The sequence below is a fragment of the Bombus pascuorum genome, chromosome 16 (genome assembly GCF_905332965.1).
Source record: "Bombus pascuorum chromosome 16, iyBomPasc1.1, whole genome shotgun sequence".
Lineage (NCBI taxonomy): Eukaryota > Metazoa > Arthropoda > Insecta > Hymenoptera > Apidae > Bombus > Bombus pascuorum.
The window spans coordinates 695,310-717,332 of record NC_083503.1 but is presented as its reverse complement, the minus strand read 5'-3'; the positions used below and the strand labels follow the sequence as shown (position 1 = coordinate 717,332).

Below are 22,023 nucleotides of genomic sequence, written 5' to 3'. Positions count from 1 at the left end.
GATACAGCCAAAGATACCGGGGGGAAAAGGGCAGCGCGTCCGAAGGAAGATATAAATTCCAGGTCGGGAAACACTGTACTTAATTGCAGTTGTCGATGGGACGATAAAGCAGTCGCTTAGAAATCACACACGCGAGGCCCTGATTTATCACGGCTGATCACCGCGTGCGGTGCAATTATCGTCGAGCCTTTTTCTCTTCTTTTTTCTCCTTTTCCTTTTCTTTTTCTTTTATCTTTTTCCTTTTCGAGGCGAGCTTTCCCACCGGCGAATAACGTACCGTGTGCACACTTGGCGAAGCTAAGCGGGAAGCGAAGAAGGCCGAGTGTAGCAAAACAACAACCGGCACGTCCACTGTCACTCGACGATTGATCGGAGGATGATCAATGGAGGCAGCGGAGCAGACGTCAACGCGCGGTATCCTGAATGATCTGCGACCGATACGGTCCCCTATCGGGTGAGTTCCTTCGCGCCGTCCCGTGCTGCAGGGAGTCTGCGTGGTTACAGGTGTCCGTCGAGCCGTCCCGCAGGATTTGCCGGTCGCCGTGGAGGTGGAATCCTCCTACTACTACTCTATTTCCTCCTACTTCACCTACTCGGTTTTCGTTGGACGAGGAACCGGCCACAGGGATGGCGATCACGGTGTGAACGCGGCCACGCGAACAAGGGAGGAGGCGAGAAACTGGTCAAAGATCGCGTCCACTTGGCCTGTGAGGATCCGTTGGACAAAAATCGGGAAAGTCGTTCTTCCATGTCCGATCCGATGATGCGTCGTGACCGATGTCTGGATATCTAAAACGTACACAACGTTCGTCGACGTAAGATTCTCAGGAATATCACCGACTAGTTCGTTCGACTCTCGTTTTTGCTCGAACGAGCAACGAACGAGCTTCTGCAATGGAACGTCGATGGTCCTAGGATTCGATACGAGTTCCTTTCCTCCTGCTGTTTGTAGTGCGCGCTATCCGAACGTCTCTTTTCTCAAAGAAACCGATTCTAAGGGATTCTCTTACGTAAACTAGTTGAATATCGCTTACATAAACAGGTGTAATACGTGAAATTGCGGAACAATTTATATCTATTAATAAGAAGCTACGTTTCGCTGAACTACCAATCCAAACTAATCTAGAAGCCGTCGCGAAAAGAGCAAATTATTCTCACCACACTCACAACTGGACAACTGTCGTTTAATATTCCTATTTGTCGTAAAAAAGATCATTATTTGCCTGTACTCTTTTGGTCTTTCTACTCTTCCGATCTTCGATAGTCGGAGGACATTCCTGCGTCACACGTTTGATAGTTACTTTTCCACTACAACTACTGCAGATAGATTTATCAATTTTTTTAATTATATTCTATCTCGTAATTATGCTTACGCAATGTACATAATTGCTAAGTCAATTTGGCGCGCCCTATTCTCGATTTCATAAGGATGGTTTAACCTACTATTAAAATATTTTACGCTTTCAAATTCCCTATATGGTAAACGCATCAAAATCCGCAGTATAACAATGCTTATGTCTCAATACCATTTTAACGCTGGAACAATTGGCCTTTAATACGTAGCTAAATGTTTTATGTATATATATAAATTGATATTAATTCATACCTGATGATAATAGAGGCAAAGAAATTACCATTAGTGGAGGATCCTTACTATTTTGGGACAGTTGCATAATTGTCATTTCTGCACTGCCCTAGATTCGTTCTTTGTACGTGAACAACTTTATGATTCACCGTATATCTATTTGTTTTCATCCTGCCACTTTAATTCTGATCATCTGCGTATGACATATTTAGGCAAACATCGCAGGTCAGTAGATCTAGTGTCAAGAAACGATTGTATTCTTCGAGGCATATTATGCATGTACACTGTACACTACCGCTCAAAAGTTTCCAGTCGCTTCTATTTTCTCGCTGCGGATTTTCACGCAAATTTACATTTCTATGGGTGCACTAAAGAAATGGAATTTAAATAGAAATTTGTTTTTCACGTCAAAGATTATATAACGAATGCTCTGCTTTTAATATTTTTAATATTTCTGCATATAAATGCACATAAATGCGTACCAATCCGCAGTCCATTTACTTTCGTCCTTGCTGGCTGATAAACAAGTATATTTATCACCAGGACAATGCTCTTTTTATTAACCTTGTATCGCGACCATTCGCGCTTACCATTTATGGCTAATCATTTCCTTCTGTCGCCGATTATCTTATATTTTTATCGTTTGTCATAATTTTATCGCACGTCGATATTAAAACAAAATGCCAGGTATCCCTGGACGCCAGAAAGACAAGAAGAGAAGGAAGAACAAATATAAATCAAGAACGTAGAAATGAATTACAAACGCAAGCTTCGTTCTTATTCTTAAACCGTGTATTCTTTTTATTTATTATATATGACACAGGATCGTGAAAATGTTCAGACACACGTAGACACCTTTAGCGAATATATCATGCGTGTTACGCGAAGCATATATTTAAGATGTTTCGTTAATCGCCGTGACAGGATCATCGTAATTTCCTTTTACTTGTCGTTTATCGTTGCATCCACTGGCACAGTATTAACGATTACAATTGCACGTGTTCCGTAATTAATTTGCTACAGCTAATTTAATTAGTGCTCTTAATTGGTAAACGATTAGTTAGCTACCAGTTAGCGAGAGAATTAGAATAAAAATAATGCAGATATATTTCACATTGCGTTCTATCGCAGATTAGGTATTTTTAAGTTGAGTCTTGTGTCTTCAAATCTGGTGCACCAGCAACGTAGATGTTCGATAGCGTTATTTTTCGATACACCGTCCCATGCATTTTTTAACCCTTTACGAAAACGTACCAAGATAGCTGGGAAATGAAACAGCGATCAGTTTAAAAAATATCTTAACTTTAATCTCGTGAAACTCATCCTACGAACGATTTGCACGACTTTGTATGATTTTACCTCTACGTTGTGTCTTGTCTTTCGTACACCCCATACGATGGGATTACCATCGAAATATCTCTTAAACCAGACAATATTTTCACATACGAGTGCCCTGGTAGCTTTTCGTAGAGAAAAAAAACTGCGTAGGATGGCGCATAAAAGAGAAATATGGTTTCGTTAAAAGAGCAAAGATGAAAACGCCTGCACCTAGACAAATCCGGTGGTCGCGGTAAGACGTCTCCTTCTTGAAACAGAGAAAATTGCGTTTGAAACACTTTTTCCGATAACGTATACTTCAGCTGACATACTTGCGTGGATCGATTAAAAGCAGACACCCTGCGTGCACTTATTTCACATTTTTTCTACGTTGTCGTAAAGATGGAAATCAATTCTAAAGTCAACACTTTGGAAAATATTTTTGCTACATGTTCACCTACGCCATCGATGATAAAACGACGTTTTATAACAGTAAAATTTTCATAAAGCGAGTAGCGCTACTCTTTACTGCGCTGTTCAAGTGGAGCAGATGCAGAAGAAGACGAAAGTGTTCGGAATTTAGGACAAGTAGTAACTCTCTAATTAAGTATTCTAATATGACTTCCTCGCTCATATTTAAAGTTCCATCAAAACGCTTACTTCACTCTCGACGTAATGATACGTGAAACACACAGGGTGTCTCGTTGTTATCGACCCACGGAAATATCTCCTAAACGATAGATTAACGGAAAAAGCGTTTCCCTCCCTATTAGACTGTGCCAAAAGTTTCCTTCGTTTTACAAGGAAATAACGGACGCGCAACGTTTTTTGTTTTCTATTATTTTATCGAATTACGTGCGATTCATTTTGTAGTAATAGAACAAAATAAACATCATGTAAAATGAGACAATCGATAAGATAATATAAAAGAAAAAATGTGGCGCGTCTATTATTTCCTTAGAAAGCGAAAGAAACTTTTCGAACTAGCTGATACATTTTCCTAGCGACGAATAAAATGAAACGCGCAACTTCTCGTTTCGGAGAACGCGATCCTGCGATACGAAGTTCGTTTTCTGCGATAAGAGATAGAGCGAAGAAACGTCGTGTTTCCCATTTGCAACATGTGTGCTCTTTGTGCGAAGAATGCGGTAAGCCAGGAATCGTAGCAAGCCTGTGTCACAAAGTATCGAACCAATTACGCGTACGATTTGCCAATTAGTTTCGAGGAGAAAGTGGGATCGTATATTTGCCGAGAAGCCGAACTTACCATTGGAAATATCGCACAGAAAGTATCTAGAAAGGTCTAAAGAGCCGGTTCATTCTCCAGCTATCATCCGGTTTCTATTTTATCCGAAATTAGCCTGACGCTCTATCGTCCTTCTTGTATCTTCGTTAAACGCGGCGGACTTTTCTCTGATATCTGCTCGTCCGTTTTCGACGATGGGTATATTTTGGTTGGTTTATAATGGACAGCGTCATAATGGATCAGCTGATTCTCTGAATACGAACGTCTCTATATTGTCAACGTAAATATGCAACACGCTCCGCGGACACGCTTAGTCGACACACATCGTACATGCTGAAAAATAATTCTCTCGCTGAATGTGACATCTGCGACGTGGGACTGTCGATTAGCCGCGTAATAGCCCTGTACAGTAAGTGTACGAGTAAATATGACGAAGATTTTCCGATGAAACTGCAAGTTTATCAACGAGTTAGCTGTCGCGACCTACAACAAAATGCGTGGCAAAAGATAAGCGACGACGAGTATACTCGTCGAACGCAGAGTACGCGTGACTGTTATACTATAGAATTAGGCGATACACTTCAATCGTTTTGCGGCTAAGAGTTGCTCGAGCATCGATAATGCCGTATAATAAATCGTCACAAGAGCGTTAATGGTAACTAACAAATGAGGCAATCAATGGTAATGACTGTTCAATTTGTTGATTACTCGAAGAGATATTAATTAGGCGCATTCGGAATGTTAGTACATACGTATGTGCACGCAACACATGCATACGTATACGAAACTTCATTATGAAATCGTGCGATTCGATATCCTTTTTTGCTCGGAAGTATATAGCCATATACAGGGTGGGTCAGTACGAACTAATATCCGAAATAACTCGTTACTTATTAGATAGTTTTATCGAGAAAGGGACTCTCATCGAACGGATGCGATTTTATTCTCTAATATTTTACACTCCCTGAGATATCAACCTGAAACTTGAGCTTTCTTCAACGACACCGTATATTTTCCATAACGTTAGTCGACTCAGCTGGACATTTTTCACGCTACTCGATAAATATACAAACTCGATTTTCTCGAAAACTGGAAATTGTTGCTCCATGTTATTTTCTTATTTTTCCAGGAGGAATCACCTCGTGCCCGCTTTTACCTGTTATTCGGCCAGGCCCTGTACAAGTCTCATTGCGCGGTAGAACCGCGTTCATCCGAACAGGTTGAGAAACAACGCAGTTCCTGTAACGAGCAGATCGGATAGTCGGTTCGAACGGATAATTTTGGCGCACCACGGCGCCAAGCGTCTCTTCGTAGACGCGTGTCGGACTCGTCGAAGCTGACAGCGCGCTTGCACGTGGCGATCATCGCGAAGCAACGTGCACCTGTCCGCGAAACAGCAACAGCGGAGCGTTCCCGTCACGACGGCTGGCGTCGTAGCTGACCGAAGAATCTAGACGTGTGTCAGCGTTGGGAAAAGATCGGAAGACGCGTTGCGAGGCGACAGCGTTTGCCAGTTTGTCTCGCGATTCAGGACGACGTGACACGCGAATCGGCGGAAGAAGGTTGGCGTTAATTGCGCGAGTACTTTCACTCGGCGCTGTTAAAACGACCGGCGAATCGCGTTGACGCGCAAAGAGACGAAGAGAACGGGTTAAAAGCGGTTTATTGCAGAAGCAGCGCAAAGGATGGCCGCTTCTTTCGTTCCAGATTATTTCCTCCCATTATTCGTCGAAGACGTCTACCATAAAAAGGGGGCAAACAGATCCGGCGACAGCTGCTTGGCTATTAAAAGCGACTTAAACCCCAAACCCTCGGTGCGATCGCAAAAGTTACCTCGCTCGTTCCATCGAGCCCCCTTCTACCGCGTCTCGGCTCCTCTTCGCGATTACGCACAAAGCCAACGCATGTATACCGCTCGACAGACTTTCCTAGCAAATAAGCAAATTGCTAAATGAGCCGTAACGCCAACCCCCGCCACCGCAAAAAAAGGGGAAAGAAAGACGAAACTTGCAGAGGCAGCGATCTTTCTTTTCCCAAATTTTACGTTAAAATGCTACTGGTTTTACCGCGCGACGTTTACTTTGCAACGTTTCGCGATCTTTCTTTCCCGGTGACTCCAAACGCGAACGAGAAGTTGTTTTCGATAATAAGTCGCAGCAGCTTCGTTGTTTAACGCTAACTTTGCCAGGCCCGCTTTCAAAGTTTCATTTGAAATTGTACATCCATCGTTATTTCGTTTGTTCGTCCAACTTGTGTTTTCGCGAAGAAAGAATCAAATTGTATAATATCGTTTGGTTAATGATTAGTCACAGCGTTAGGGTGCACGTTAAATTGAAACAAATTGAAAGTCGGAAGTTGTGTATCCGCGTGGATGTAGATTAATTAATTCGATACCGATGCAATTAAATTGATATCAAGGTGTTTCGTGAGGACGGATTCTCATCTGCATAATCTGTATATAATAACATGGGTGAAAAAAAGGAATTAGTCCCCCGGCGATAAACTTTTTCCCACCCCATCGCTCGCTTCTCGAATCTGGCTCTTCTCCCAAATTGTTAAAGCAGCGGATAAATTAGAAAAATATTCTTTCGGCCACTGATACCTTATAGTTTATTAATTATCGTTTGGCCGTTTCATCTTATTTAACAAATAAAAACGACTTATACAAGTTTTGTACGAAATCGTGATGAAACGTGTAAAGCTGCCTCTCTGTACACGTTGATACGTGTTGCGATGTATCGATCTTTCACGGTTTTCCCTGCAGATTATCGACCGCTAAGAAGTCGAATTTCATCGTCGGGTAATTTTATCCAGGGCATCCAGGTTCCATTGAAGTGCTCGGGATAAGAACGTGGATCCACTAGACCGGACATTTGATTCCTTAGAACTGTGAAGTATCCAGCGATGAAGCGATTTAACTCGTTGACAACCTACGAACAAAATAACATTTCTTTACAGAATAATTTCAAATCGAGTATAACAGATACGATCGCAATAGATATCCACTAAATTTGATAGAAACTAAACATAGAAAATAAAAAATATGCCTCAGTTCGTTACGTAATTACGGCGATAATTCTTGATTACTTATACTGATTTTTATCTCGTACGAAACGTTAGATCTTGCGGCGTAATAAACTAATTTTACGCGATTTTAAACAAATTTCGATACGATCGCTTCGTCTAATTTTCGTTAGGATCGTTAGGGCGTTTTAATAAAATTGTAAAATAAGCAGCGCATAAAGTTTTCGATAGGAAACATTTACCGAATATATTTATTATCCGAATAAGGTCTCCGCGTATTCGAATAACCTTGTCCTCCAAACAGTTCGGTTAAATACGGCCCCGGCGAGTATATTTACCTCTGGATGTTCGCGCGACACGTCCGTAGTTTCGCAAGGATCGTTGTAGACGTCGAACAAGCATCTGTCCAGGCACCTAGGATAACTTGTAAAATTATCGCAAACAACCGTGGCCGCTCGTCGAAGTTCGATTATACGCTCGCTGTTGAACGTCGCATTCGAAACGCTGGCAAGAGCCAAACCGGCTGCTGAATGCAAAACCTTTGATACGTTGTACTCTGGGTACGATTCGCTCGTGCCGCTGTCGCCGTAGTAATCGCCGTACATAAGCTTCGCTCCTACGTACAAGAGAAAAAGTTTTATTGGACAAGATCATTGATAGTCGATTCACCAATCGACAATACACGATTATTTACTGACGGTATTTGTCAGTAGCAACTAAACTTAATTTGCTGTTATAGAGGCTGAGTCGGAACATGCGAAGACTAGGACCAGGAGCTGCTTGAACGCGCTAAAAGGAGAAGAAAATTTATTATTAATTGAAACAAAGGATAATTACCATTGATCAATTTGTATCTTCCCATTAGAGCTCCAGAGAGAGCCTCCTTCTCGTCGATGTTCAATAATACGTTCTTACGCCTAGTCTTTTTTTCAGAAACGATAGTGGCCCATTGATCCACACCGTCGAGATTTTCCTCCAGATCTTCCAAATTACCGCCGGCAGCTGAGTAGAATGTTGGTAGCCAATCGGTCACGTGAATCAATTGGTTTGAAATTCTGGACGGATTTTTTATCGCTGGCGAATAAACGCACGCTGCTCCACGAACTCCGCCCTCGAAGAGCGTGAACTTCAGCTGAAAATAGATGCTACCTTAAATAGAATAAAGTATTAATTTTACTTATTTAAATAACTCCTATCAAACTGAATGACGTCAATTTTTTTGTCCTGTATAAATACATCATAGTCTAGGCTCTCAAACGAGAGAATAACTGCTAAAGATTTTAACAACTCCTTAATTATTTTTCAGATTTATCTCGTCTTTTCTTAAGCACCCTGACACGTACCAACGAAAACGTACAAGAAACCGCAGAGCATAAAATACGGCGTTATATTACCCCACGCAGAGGATAGTTTGATCCATAATTCTCCAAAAGACCCACAGTCTGTGCACCGTTATCAGACATAAAAACGATAATCGAGTTTTCCAGCATGTTAGCGTGCCTCAACGCCTGGACAACTCTACCGACAGATTCATCCATGGCGGTAACCACGCCTGAAAACAAGGAAACATACATTGCAATAAGGTACAGCAAGCAACATTTATGATGTACATAAATACTCATATTTTATGTTTCTGTTTGGATTCGCGTGTTATGAAATAGACGCTGCGAGTATATAACAAGTAGTAGTCGATGCACCGAGAATAAGGCGACAAATATAAGAGTCACGGTCCAAGCTCGAGTTCAAGCTGGAGGTGTCAGGTATAAATGCAAAAGTACGAGGAATGTCGAGCTTGTCGATTGGAAAAGTAACCCAAGGCTGTAACCCGAAAACAACGTCGTACGTTTACATAAACATCTCTTTTTATTTTATTAGGCTGAATCAGCCCCTGCTTTGCTTCACACGTGTTCTCATTCATCCTATGTATTTTCAGATTGGGCTCAAATTTTACCAGTACAGGGTGCACCGTAACACCCCACGTTGGATCCACTTCAGCAGAAGACAGGGGGAACAAAAACAACGAGAAAGGTTCGTACGAGTAGTGGCTCACGCGTGTCACAGTACACCCTGTCTAATTAGACCATATGACGATCAACAGCCACGTCTCATACGGTGTTAATCAGATTTCAAAATCTATATATATATATATATATATAACAAGCACGATATAAACGTAAAAGTTTTCCGTGGAAAACGTGCGAATACTTTTCCTAGCCACGCTGTACACACATATGATTAACAAAGTCAGTGCTCGTCTACGATCTAATCGTTCTCGTCGCATACCTGCCAATTTCCTTCTATTAAAGTCTTCGATGTAGCCTAACGTGGCGTTCGTTTCTTCTTCATCGCGGACTTCCATCTTCTCCTCAGCGTCGCTAGAATGAGCGGCAATATGGGATAACTGAAGGTACAGAGGTTTGCTCTGATTGTGTTTGAAGATTATATCTTCCGCCCTTTCCGTTATAAGGTCTGTCATATATTCGTGGCTGTACTTGACGGATAAGTTTCCCGCGACGTCGTAATGTAGATCATATCCAACGTGGAGCTGTAAAAGAATTTTCATTCTCCTTGATCGTTTCTTTTGGAAAGGGAGTTTTCGTCTACGCACAGTTTGGATCCGAACCGATATCAGATGATCAAATAGATGCAAAAGGATGGCGATGATGAAGTCTCGCAAGAATAGGAATATATTTGATCGTTACTTCGAAAGTTATCGAAATTATTGAAAGATATATTTGATAATAATAAGATTATAAAAAAGTGGTTACCAAAGTGGAGAAAATTATATTCCGTTATCGTCAAAATGGTAAAAATGTCCATGCTTTTCGTTATTTTACAAAACTCACGTTTTGCTCGATGGTGTGGTTGAAGTATGTGACGTAACCATTGTAATATCCCAAGAAGGTGTCGAAACCACGATGGGCCGGTGTATGATAATCGCTATAATAGCCAACGTGCCACTTTCCTACAAGATGCGTGGCGTATCCCAATTTCCGTAGGTATTCTGGTAGGAGCGTATTGCTCAAAGGTATCGCGCGTTCTTCACCTGCCTTTAGCGGGTAACCTTGCATTCCTGTTGTGCAAAAATGTACACATTACATTACGAAACATTCCCGATAATTAACACTTGTACGTGAGACAGCTTATTAAACGATAATTAAATCGAGAAACCTATAAGTACTTGAGTCTACATCATCTTCTGTACAGGTGTCGAAAAATCTTTTTTCTTGAGATTATTCGTGATCGATACCATAACACTTTGTATTTGAGTTGAACTTAGTCATCGTGTAATTAGGTAATTACAAATAAAGAAACATGTTGTGTAATATATACATAACGTATAATATGTAGTATTAAGGTCAAGCGGATAAAAGCACAGTATAATATCCCTCTCGATATCGTACGACTTTCCTTCGAAACATTTTTCCGTGTCATTCGTATTTTTCCAGACATTTGTGCGTTTCCAGTTGAACAGAATGTAACTGTATGCATTTTTACGATATTACGTACAAGGCCACTGAGCAGGAGACACCAAAGCAATTTAAAAATTCCATGCGTTAATGATAAGAAAGAGGAAATCTAATTGCACTATTAGCAGTCGTTTTGAATATACGACTTCCTCGTTATCTTTCACAGGTGAATAAATAATTAAGCGCATAGTTCAGCTTAAATGTGCCACGCAAATATTCCTCGTTTGTTTCCACGTAACATGGCAGTCTTCTTCGATTCTTTTTTCGATCATTCACCTCTTACAAAAGATGACATTGAGTTCCACTTACAACGCTCGATGAATGACGATCCTACTTTGACAATGGCTCGAGCAAATTTTATTTATAGATAGAAGTTAGTCAAGTGTTGAGATAGTTAAATCAGAAGTTAAATAAACATAGTTAGATAAATAGATAATGGCAGGATAAATAGTTAGATTAAATAAAAGATTCTCTTATAGCTGTAGTTAAATAAATAGACGTCTGATTAGAGGAGTGTGTAAACATCCATATCAGAAGAATGTATGGTCAAGAGTACAAGGCAAATAAGAATAACAATTGTAAACCGAGTGTCTCGTGATAGCCAGGACGCTGATACGAGTAAAACTATCATAGTTGTTAATTCGTAACGCAAAAATGTGTCAAAATAACATCGACTGCTACCGATATATCGGTCAAGTAATCATTTTGCGAGTATTTTATTCGAATAATTCTAAGCTTGAAACTGGCTCCTGACTTGAAACAGGTTGCTGCTTTAACAATCGCGAGTCGCGATAAAAAACTGTTAAAAGATCAACGAGCCAAATGCCTGGCTATCGATCGTATAAATCATATTCATAGAGTACCTGTCCGAATAGGATAACGCCCGGTAAGAAAGGCTGTCCTCGACGGTGTACAAATCGGCAAAACGTAATGTCGTTGCAATATCACGCCATTGTATGCCAGGGCGTCTATATTCGGCGTAGGTATTTGATCGGCACCGTGAAAACTCACGTCGTTCCAGCCCTTGATGAGGAATTCCAGCAATTCAGTATTGTCTTTCGTTCGTCAATCGATAGGTTGTTACTTATAAATGATAAGACCCTGGTCGATATCAATCGTATCAGGATTTGCATTCTTAACATCGTTTGTAGTTAAAAAAAGTTCAATGAAAATCTTTATCTCTGGGACGTGTAGGGAATTGTCGAGATTTCGCTGACAACACGTTTATCGTGAAAATTATTTGCGACCGGAAACGATCAATTAAAAATCTCTTAACTTTGAGTCGCGTAGCAAATTTTGTCGATCTTTCGTTATAAATCTACTTGAAAAAGACTCGATAAAAATCTTTAGATCGTGTAGCGAATTATCGAAGTTTCTTGGTTGTAAAAGTCATTTGTACTCGAATAAAATTAACCGAAGATCTTTATCTTTGAATCGCCTGGCAAATCGTCGAGATCTTGACATCTCCTTAATCGCGAAAATTACTCGTACTGGAACGAAGTTAATTAAAGAAACCTTATCTTTGAATCACGTGGCAAGTCGTCGAAATTTTATTGACGAAATCTTATTAACCATGCAAGTCGTTAAAGACGCTGTTGTTGAAAAAAGATTGTTCTCAAATGTTTGAAGAACAGAGATAAAAAAAGATCCAAGTTTAGTTTGCAACGCTTTTTAAAAACATACATAAAATTTACGATCGTATTTGTCGAACGTTCTTAGATACGACGAAACGAAACGAAACGAGCACAAGGATTAAAGAAATTATGTCAAGTTTGCTCTATTATCTATCTTATTGGTATTCAAGAAGGAATTGAGAGTGCAATATACATGCGTGCCTTTTAATCGATCTTCAATTTGATCTACATGCAACGATACACTGCTATGTTTTTGCATGTCAGTTACTGTGTTCGCAATTGCAAGAATGCAAAAACATATATGTTCGAAACCATATTTGTCCGACAAATGAAATCGAGAACATAGAAAGCGTGGAGGAGCAATATGTGTGTATTTCCACGAATCGAGTATTTATTTCATAAACATGGAACCGCGTGGATATCTCTACATGAAGTATTGAGAAATTAATTTCTACCTTATCTTTTAATCGTCTGCGTGCAATATTCATGTGCAACGAAATCTGATCAAATATCCGCGATTATGAAACACAAATGACGCAACTGAGACGCTCCCTGATTCGTGGAAAATAGAATTATCAGGGAACAGGTCGATAAACTTGCTTTTATCATCGATCAGAATAGAAATATTACTTTATCCATTTGTTCGAAAGAGATCAATGTAAATCATTAGTGTGAATATGTCGTACGACGTTTGGCGAACCTGTCCCTGCAAAGTGAAAGAAAGAATGGAAATTCGGCTTGCGTTTATTCCCATATTTGCTGTTAAACGCTTTTCGTTCGATTTCACGAGCGACATCAACAGATTTGTTCTAGGAAGTAGGATAAAGTGGAACGTTTTTGAAACCTAAACAATTCGGATAATCTTACAAGGTCATCCGCCATGATAACTATAATATTTGGCCGCTGCTGGCCCTGCGCTTCCTGTTGCGCCAGTACGACGTAGAAGTAGAACAAGCATCCTGAGGCAATAATCACAGACATTGACACTATGCAGTTAAGGATAGAACTTGACATTTGTTTTTACTCGTGCCCAGGTCTCTTCTGCTAGCCGTACAAGAATCTACGGAGAAAGATTCACACGATATGCGATAAGCAAAATTGCACACTGTAAAAATTGCTTTCGTTTTACAAGGAAATAACAGATTCTCTTCTATTGATATAAAACGGATCATACATAAAAATAAATAAAATTCGATACATTAATATAAAAGAAAAATGGTGCGCATCTATTATTTCCTTCTAAAACCGAAGAATCTTTTCGAAGAATCTATAATGCGCGTATAGGCAGGAAAAACAACACGTTACGAGGAAATACGAGACGCGTCCAGAAAATAAATTCCGACTGGCTGTCATATTGGAAAAATAGAAGTTTGCTGCATTCTACACGTAGTTTTTACCCTCATCGAGATATTTACCATTACAGGACGCCGGTCTTCGCACGCGCTCGAGATCAACGAAGAATCTTTTAACAAGCACCCAGTTACCAGGTACCCTGGATCGTCGATATCAAATTGTATCTTTTAATTCGCCCTAATACGGTCGCTCTCGTGACGAATACCAGACCGAAGAAGATTCAATCGAAAATCTCTGTGATAAAGACCGAGTCTCGAGCGTTTCCTTCTTTACGAAAGAGATATCGTTATCTAGGAAAATCTAATTACTAAATCTCTATCTCGTCGCGCTGTCGCCTCTAATAGTCAATGCGTGAATCTTGGAAGTATTTTGTGTCACTAAATCCGCAAATGGAGTGTCTGCAGCTTCGTTTGTAAAGTTGCATCTATCGTACGGATAATTTCTATCGACGAGACGTTTACGTAACGTAAACGCACGCCCTGACGCAACGATTTACCGAACGTCCCTTCTGCACAAATCGCGAAGATCCTCGGAAATGGTAAAAAGCCAATCGGAACTTACTTTCGCGGATACGCCTCGTAGAACCGCGCGTGGTCGTAATTTAAACGCGTTGCCCGAGCTAAGTAAAATCGACCAACACTCGACACAACGATTCACCATTAACGATCCTGCCACGTAATACCGCGCCACTTATAACGCGCCGAGGCTTTATACCGCCGGCGGAGAAAGTATTTTCCGGGATGCTCTACACTCTAACTATTATCACTGGCCGACCGTGCGATCATTTAACTCCGAAGCCTGTACTGCAACTATCGAATGCACGCGTCTCAACGAGAACGTTCCGCTTTGTCTTGTATTCTTCGCAATTATGGGACTGACCCGTCCTTGCGATTTTCTGATAATACGCACCCTCACCTTGAGTACTGGCACGTTTGCACGGGACCGTCGGATTCCTAACTGTCTTTAGGATAATTAAACGCTCGATATCGCTTAATGGACAGGCCATCGTTTAAAAAAAACTGATAAACAGAGATATCGTTAATCTTGCGATAACTGTGTCATGTATTGTTTGTTATTATTGATATTATCGAATTGCTTAGCTGGGTTGTGTATTGTTTAAGTAGGATGTCTGAAAAATCGAAGTATACGTAAACTGCAGCTATTTTTTGCGTTTACACAATAGATTAGATATACAGTTTAGATATGCAAAACTGTATGGCATAAATGTAGTGAAAAATAATATGAAAAAATATTCAAAGTGGAGTACTGGGTACAATATTTAAAGGTCAAAATAGATGTTTGTTCAAACGTCATTTCTTCAGTTCCTTCCATAAAAATTTGAATTTACATCAGCAGTCTAGTAATATATTTTATCTTGCTTGGCTGGATTCGACGAGTGTCCTGCATAGAAGAGAAGTTTGTTGTCTGCGCTTAATCCTTCATTTGCTGTTAGATCTTTAACTAAGTAAGAGACATGTACTTTCGGTTCAGTTAATTTCGGTATAAAGGGAAATGTGCCAGCAAATAATTGACAAACTATTTTGCATTCGATAACTTTATTATCTTTGTGAGATTTGCCACTTATTTTATTCGTATTTTAAAATACCCTATGGAACTCGTATCATTGCATTTACGTAAATAAATTAATCGCATCTTTAAATTATTTGCGTATGTACATTAAAATTGGGATTGTAATGCAAATGAAACGTTCGCCCAGTTCTTACCAGATGTATAATTTTTAATTTAAACAGAATTACTAAACAGTATGGACATTTCGTAAATAATAAACTCGTAAAACTCGACTGCTAAACGACTTAATTTATGGCAGGTAACGAGTATACTTCGCTATAAGGCTATCATCCAAGGCACCTAAATTACGTATTTGTTTGAATTACGCAGCAAGGTCGGCAAAATCGTTAATTACAACGTAGATATGAAGCCATCTATTTCAATTTATGCCTCGCTAATCATATTTATCGCTATAATTCACCAGTCAACCCGAAGCATTGCCAGCCATATTTTTACATTTTCTTTCGATGAAATCGCTCGACTATGAACGTTATTCCTAGTTGTTTTAGTAACAATAACAATTTACGTTCCAAATTGTTAGCGTTCCAACTTTGCTTTAACAATCAAACCGATTACGCTGTTAAATATTACATCGCTAGAAACATCTAATTTTATATAAATTTAACGCAATATAAAATTATTAATTATAGAACGTAAAAGATTGAACTAGTTGAAATACAAATAGCAGCATAAAATATTAAAAATTGTGCTATTCTTTTAAAACATTCATTTACTTTGCTAAAATTTCTGATGGTAAAACGACCACGAATAGATATGTTCTGCCTGACTCTTCCAAAACTGTCCAGTTTGGCAAATTATTACCCTGTTGTTTAAAAGTCTGTGCGCCATTTCAAGTTGAGTCGACTGATTTTCGATTTTCGACAATCATTTGATGCTACGACGATATTTGTTTATAGAATCATTGCTCGAACAAACGTTGCATGGTCATATAAAACTGCTCAGCAATATCGAAACCAAAATAGCCAATATGTGGATGTTGTAGACTAAGTTGCCAAGTACAGCTGCAGCGTTGCACGGCGTAGCCTCTGATTTCACCCACGGTCCCCACGTGTTGTTTCTATTTCTCGGATCTGCCGACCAATCGATCGGTTTTCTCGTCTGCCTCACCAAAATGTGGCTATACTGTTCCAGATAATAGTTCAAGTCTCTGGCGATCTACAGACGACAAATCAGTACATTATAAAAATATATAGAATATCATGTAGCAAGATCGATGGTCGTAACGACGATTTTTAATAATAACAATAATAGAAAGGGAACGAAAGGAGAGGGAGACGCAAGGCCGATCATTATAAAAGACTGTGACTTGAAGAACATCGATAATGATGGCCAACGTTGGTTGGCATTAGCGATGTTCAGTTGTGCACGCATTCGTGCTATTTACTGTACGCATTGTCGACATCGATATGACATCATCATTACATCAGCACTAGATCAGTAACGCATTGACATATTGATATCGCTTTGACTAGCCGAAATAATGTAAAGATATTCATACCTATTACTCACCCTGACATACGTTTCCGCTATGTTCCTTGTTTCGCATGGATCGTTCACAATATCGAATAAACATTCCGTGACGTTGCAAGAAGTGAGCATCTGTCTGCGGTAATACGTGAAATTTGCATTACACTGAACCGTTGCATCTTGCCGTAATCGTACCATTGTACTCGGTTGTGTCACCGGGTCACCCAAATGATAAGTGAGGCTTTCAGAGACGGTACTTTTCATCACGATGTCCGTGTACGTAGGCAGCGTCTCTAACGTTTTTCCAGAGTCGCCATAGTACCCGTCGTAATAACCATTTTCGATGGTACCTTGAACCATTTTTTAGGAAAAATCCCTAATTATCTAGAGAAGGACGAAATCTTCGTCGACTTCGATCACCCTAGCGGTGGTTTTTATTTTATTCTGCATTTTAGTAGTTACCTCTCAACAATTTAAATCGACTATAGATCGCTCCCTCAGTTTTTGAAACTTCGTTGATATTCAACAAAAGTTTATCTCTGCCATGTCCACGTCCTTCGCTGAGTAGACGCCATTGATCGATCCCGTCGATCTTGCCTAGATCCTTCAGATCTCCGCCAGCCGCAGAGTATAATGTTGGCAACCAATCCGTTATGTGTACCAATTCATTGGATACACGGGCTGCTTTCTGCAGTCTGGACGACCACAATGCCGCGACTCCTCTCACGCCTCCTTCGTATAACGTGTATTTTGTCTGTAACAATAATATTCTAAAATGTAGAGGTATCGTAATACGGTGGACTCTCGGTTATCCGAGTCCCGTTCAACCGATATTACCCGAGATGCTTTGAGCTTTAGCGTAACTTCATTTTCGTCGAAATTTTGACGTACAATGTCAATTATAACGTATAATTAATTCGATTATTCGAAAGTTTGAGATTGAATTTGAGAATGCTGAAACTTAGGTGATTCGTTTTCAGATGGATAGAAGCTCCGTCTTAATGACGTGATCTTACCCCTCTTAAGGGATAGTTGGAGCCGTAGTTCCTGTATCTACCGACCGAAGCTGCTCCGTTATCGGTGAGAAACAGAATCAAGGAGTCCTTCAACATTCCTTTCTCGCCTAGCGCGTGAAATATGCGCCCAACCGATTCGTCCAACTTCGACACCATTTCTAGAATAGGGCAAACACATTCAATTAGTCGTGTGATTTATGAGATCGTAAACCGTACAAATACGAATTAAGATAACAAGATCTGCCACAGAAAAGATGAACTATTTATGCGGCTTTTAGCGACTATTCTATTTTCGTCCGATGAAGCTAATCTGAATTGTTTCCTTCGTAAATTTCTAAAAGCCTCTTCTCTAAAATTTACACTTTTCCAGTTGTACTACTCGATCAATGCGAAGCAGCTATGTCTAAATTAGACGCGTCTACGTACTAGCGTATTTGCGACGATTCGGCTCGCGAATGTGTATAGGTTCTCTATCGTTGTACACGTTCGGTGGTTGTTCTAAAGGTGCGTGAACAGCAAGATGCGATAACTGGAGATAAAGAGGCCTATTAATTTCGTGATTCTCGATGATGCTGATCGCTTCACGGGTGAACATATCTGTCGCGTATTCGCGATTCATCCCGTAAGCTGGATCGTCTCCGCGATGCATATCGTATCCGCTCATGTTCTGGAAATGTACAAACAAGATATTTTATAAAACTTCCACTTGCTTTGCCACTCGCACATGCTTCTAACATCTCACCTGATTCGAATAGATGTAATCGTAGTAAGAAATATAGCTGTTGTAAAAACCGAGGAACGTATCGAAGCCTCTGTGCAATGGCGTGTACTGAGGTGTATAGTAACCGATATGCCATTTTCCAATTAATTTCGTGGTATATCCTAAACCTCGTAAATACTCTGGTAAAATTTTGATGTCGAGTGGCAGGCCACGTGGTTCGCCACCGCGAATGTCAGCTCCTTGCATCCCTATATAGATCATCAATTGCAAACCGTGATGTTACATTAAACAAGAATATTCATAAGATGTTACGTATACTATTAAATTCCTAGTACGATTTAGAGTCAGGTAGAGTCCCGTAACTCAAAATAACAATACTTTTAAGCGTGTACAAATACGTACCGATACGGATTGGATACTGTCCAGTGAAAAAAGCTGTCCTGGATGACGTGCTTGACGGTAGTACATAGTGTCTGTTTAGTATAATCCCATTGTACCCGAGTGCATCGATGTTAGGAGTCGCTATCTGATTCGATCCATGAAAACTAACGTCATTCCATCCCTATCGCACAAAATAAACGTCAAATCATATATTCCTTGTTTCAGTTTAAATTTACCAAACTATCTAATCCCGCTTGTGGTAAGAAATAAAGGATTAACAGTAGAGAAATGTTCCTCGATCGTAACTTTGAAAAGATAAGTCTTCGGAACTCTGCACGGAATAAAACCTAAACCTAGTAACTCCGAAGGATTGTCATTGGACAATACCTTCTCGCCATATTATCCAAGATCATATTAGCTAAATGACCTAATTGAGCCAGTTGTAAATTCGAGAAATAGATTACATATGTAAGAAAGAAACTAGTATATCCGGTTGTACATTAGCGAATATCAACGTAAACTGGTTTCCTAACATGCCAAATGCCAAAATGATGTACTCCTAAGGTAAATTACGCTTATACATCTATGCGCGAGATAATAAACGATTATATAATAATAAAATATGACAGCATAATAGTAGTAATTGATATGTCATGGTAGATAAGAGGGAGATTCTTGTTTTGCGGTTAGGATGAGTCACAAGCACTAGCATCCTTGTTAGATGAGGGGGCGTAAGTAATTTTCAAGTCACGATAATTACCTTAACTAAGGATAATTTTAATTCAAAACGCTTTCGTACTACAGATTAATTGCAACGAATTGGACGAAGCAGACAAGCATAAGTAATATATGGACGGTTGCACTTTGCATAAATGCAACTTTCGTAAATTTTTATCTACTTTCTGGACTGGGCAACTATAATAGGTCATGTCCTACTTCTTAAATGAAATCGGCACGTGTCGATCTAACGCAAAATGTTAAAATATTAAGTACCCATTTCACGCGATGTAGCTAATCTTTTAGCAAATCACTTGTTTTATAAAATTCTTAAATTTATGTGCTGTAAAAATAATTTGCATTTTGATTAACTCGTCGGTGTCTAAATTCGCTGCGAATATTATACAAATTTCGTACACATATCAATGAATAATATATTTTAAATCTGTAATATCGATATGATATACCAAAGCATAATAAAGCTAACGTTTAATAATTTTGCTAAAAATATATGTTTTAAATGAAATAAATTTAAAAGTTAATGAAACTTATTTATTGAACATTAATTTTAAATAATATATTATAGCCTTACCAAATCGTCAGCTATAAACACAATAATATGAGGCGACGTTTCATACAGGCCGAATGCACAATCGATGAACAATATTAGGGGCAGCAAAGACGTACTTATCCAAATGATGGAAAACCGACGCATTCTTCGCAGAGTTGAACGAAAGAAAGAAGCAACAAGGTAAAAATATAATAAAAATCTAACGAAAAATTGGAAAACGCTTAACACAGGGCACTTTTTCTTTTTGGCACTTTAAAACACGGTTCACCAAGGATGATGGTCAGAACATTGTGCCCGCGATGTTTACGAAGGAACTCCTAGGAATGACGAAAGAATGAGGAACAGAGATAAACGTTTATATAGTCCACCCACGAAGAAGCATGTCATGAATGGATCACTCGAAAGGGGAGGGAAAGTACACTAATAATTACGACAATAAAGAAGGTACGTGTTTCAGCTGGGTTGCTTCTCGTCTTACGTGTTATTTTCCGTACTTATGTAATTGTCTATCTGCGTACGAGATATTCTGTACGTGTCCACTAATTTTTAAGTGCTATTTAAATTATAATAGAATATAATATAATAACTGGATATATATTAACTGTTAGAAAAAGTCAAGGAAACGACATACTGATCTTGATGTCTGGTCCAAGTTTTATTACAGGTTCACAAAAGACGTACTGATTCTAAATAAGCTCTCTTATTGTCTCGATTGTAACTAACGAACGATAACAAAGAAATTATCAAAATATATTTTTTAAATATCTTGTTAATTAATAATTTGTTTACCATTGTAGCCCATTACTCCTTTGCGTAGAATGACGAGGGGAATCTTTCTATGTAAAAATAAGCATGCATTTTCATTCAAAAATATAATGCAATTATTGATTGCACACACACCTTTGCACTTTTAAACAAAATACGATCCTGCGGATGTAGCACTCTCTTGACGATTTGTATTTCTCCTTTGACATTCTTCTGTGACTGCACTGGTTACGAAGTTATAATCTAACACGTGAACCATCTGTACACATTTCCAGATTACTTTCAAATTTTACCAATATGATCATGATAGTCGCGTCTCATTACACTGATAAAATTTCAAAATGCTTTGTGTATCATAATACATGTATATGCATAAAAGCTTTCCATATATCTTAAAATGAATGAATTTCTCACAAAATGTATTTAAAAGTTTAAAAGAAGGAGTCAGAAAAAGATAAAAGAAAGATAAAAGAAATTTATTAAAAGAGTGAAACAAGCGAGGACAATAATTCCAAAAGAAAATCAAACTTCCGTTCCTTTATTTGGAATTCTATAACACTTTAAAGTTTATTAAAAAATACACAGTTTACAGTTTTGGTCTTTGCAACTTCCAATAAAAACTCATAATTCTATATTTCTGAAATACACATTACACCGTCATTCTCATCGGAAAAAATAGGATAGAATTCTAGAATAATCTTCTTTTACACGTGTAATAGATTTGTATATCTATATTATATAATGTTCAGCTAAATGTATAACTAAATAGGTATTTTATTCAATAATCTCCGATAATCTTTAGAAAGATAAAAAAATGTGCTTTATATTTTTGCTGCATTGTCTTGTTTTATTATATAATTTATCATATATAAAATATATTATATAAATATAAAAATATATATTATATAAAATTACTATTTCCCTCTCATTGACGTACTTTAATTAGAAGACTGATTAAACTCGCTCATTTGCCGCAACAACGACTGGAAATTTCTAGTTTTTTTAGTTATTGGCGCAGAAAAAAACAGTTGTTCTTTCTACTGATAGTCCTATAAGCGAACTTAAAAAATTCACCACGCGAGTATGAACGTTTATAACTTTTTCATAAAGTATTTTCAATCATAAGTTTAGGAGGACCTTTTTTTACTTGCTTTACATCGTTAACT

At 38.8% G+C, this 22,023-nt stretch overlaps 3 protein-coding genes and 1 long non-coding RNA gene across 5 annotated transcripts in view; 1 reads left to right on the top strand and 3 right to left on the bottom strand.

Moving 5' to 3' along the window:
• Positions 1-518, bottom strand: part of LOC132915045 (protein Wnt-11b-2-like) — a 30,341-nt gene extending 29,823 nt beyond the window's left edge. The window contains exon 1 of the mRNA XM_060974679.1: positions 278-518. The gene's annotated coding sequence lies outside the window, so the exon portion shown is untranslated. The remainder of the gene's footprint in view (positions 1-277) is intronic.
• Positions 519-6,753: 6,235 nt separating this feature from the next.
• On the bottom strand, positions 6,754-14,576 carry LOC132915286 (arylsulfatase I-like). 2 transcript variants are annotated; one of them, XM_060975094.1, is made up of 9 exons: positions 14,191-14,576; positions 13,144-13,336; positions 11,506-11,665; positions 10,019-10,245; positions 9,456-9,717; positions 8,567-8,724; positions 8,010-8,304; positions 7,511-7,788; positions 6,754-7,078 (listed from the first exon to the last, which is right to left on the bottom strand). In XM_060975094.1, exons 2-9 carry the CDS (start codon positions 13,288-13,290, stop codon positions 6,914-6,916), a joined length of 1,692 nt encoding a protein of 563 aa, XP_060831077.1. In that variant the 5' UTR covers positions 13,291-13,336; positions 14,191-14,576; the 3' UTR covers positions 6,754-6,913. The 2 variants fall into 2 exon arrangements, with proteins under 2 accessions (XP_060831077.1, XP_060831078.1); XM_060975095.1 differs by having other exon boundaries at positions 14,287-14,576.
• LOC132915288 (uncharacterized) lies at positions 8,622-9,202 on the top strand. Its single transcript, XR_009659833.1, has 3 exons — positions 8,622-8,755; positions 8,834-9,008; positions 9,106-9,202. It is a non-coding gene; the product is annotated as an uncharacterized LOC132915288 (long non-coding RNA).
• A 592-nt stretch (positions 14,577-15,168) lies between the features above and the next one.
• LOC132915285 (arylsulfatase B-like) lies at positions 15,169-20,410 on the bottom strand. The gene is made up of 8 exons (XM_060975093.1): positions 20,114-20,410; positions 18,826-18,985; positions 18,445-18,671; positions 18,129-18,369; positions 17,703-17,860; positions 17,149-17,440; positions 16,729-17,036; positions 15,169-16,374 (listed from the first exon to the last, which is right to left on the bottom strand). The coding sequence occupies exons 1-8, from the start codon at positions 20,234-20,236 to the stop codon at positions 16,144-16,146; spliced, it is 1,740 nt and encodes a 579-aa protein (XP_060831076.1). The 5' UTR covers positions 20,237-20,410; the 3' UTR covers positions 15,169-16,143.
• Between the last annotated feature and the right edge of the window lie 1,613 nt (positions 20,411-22,023).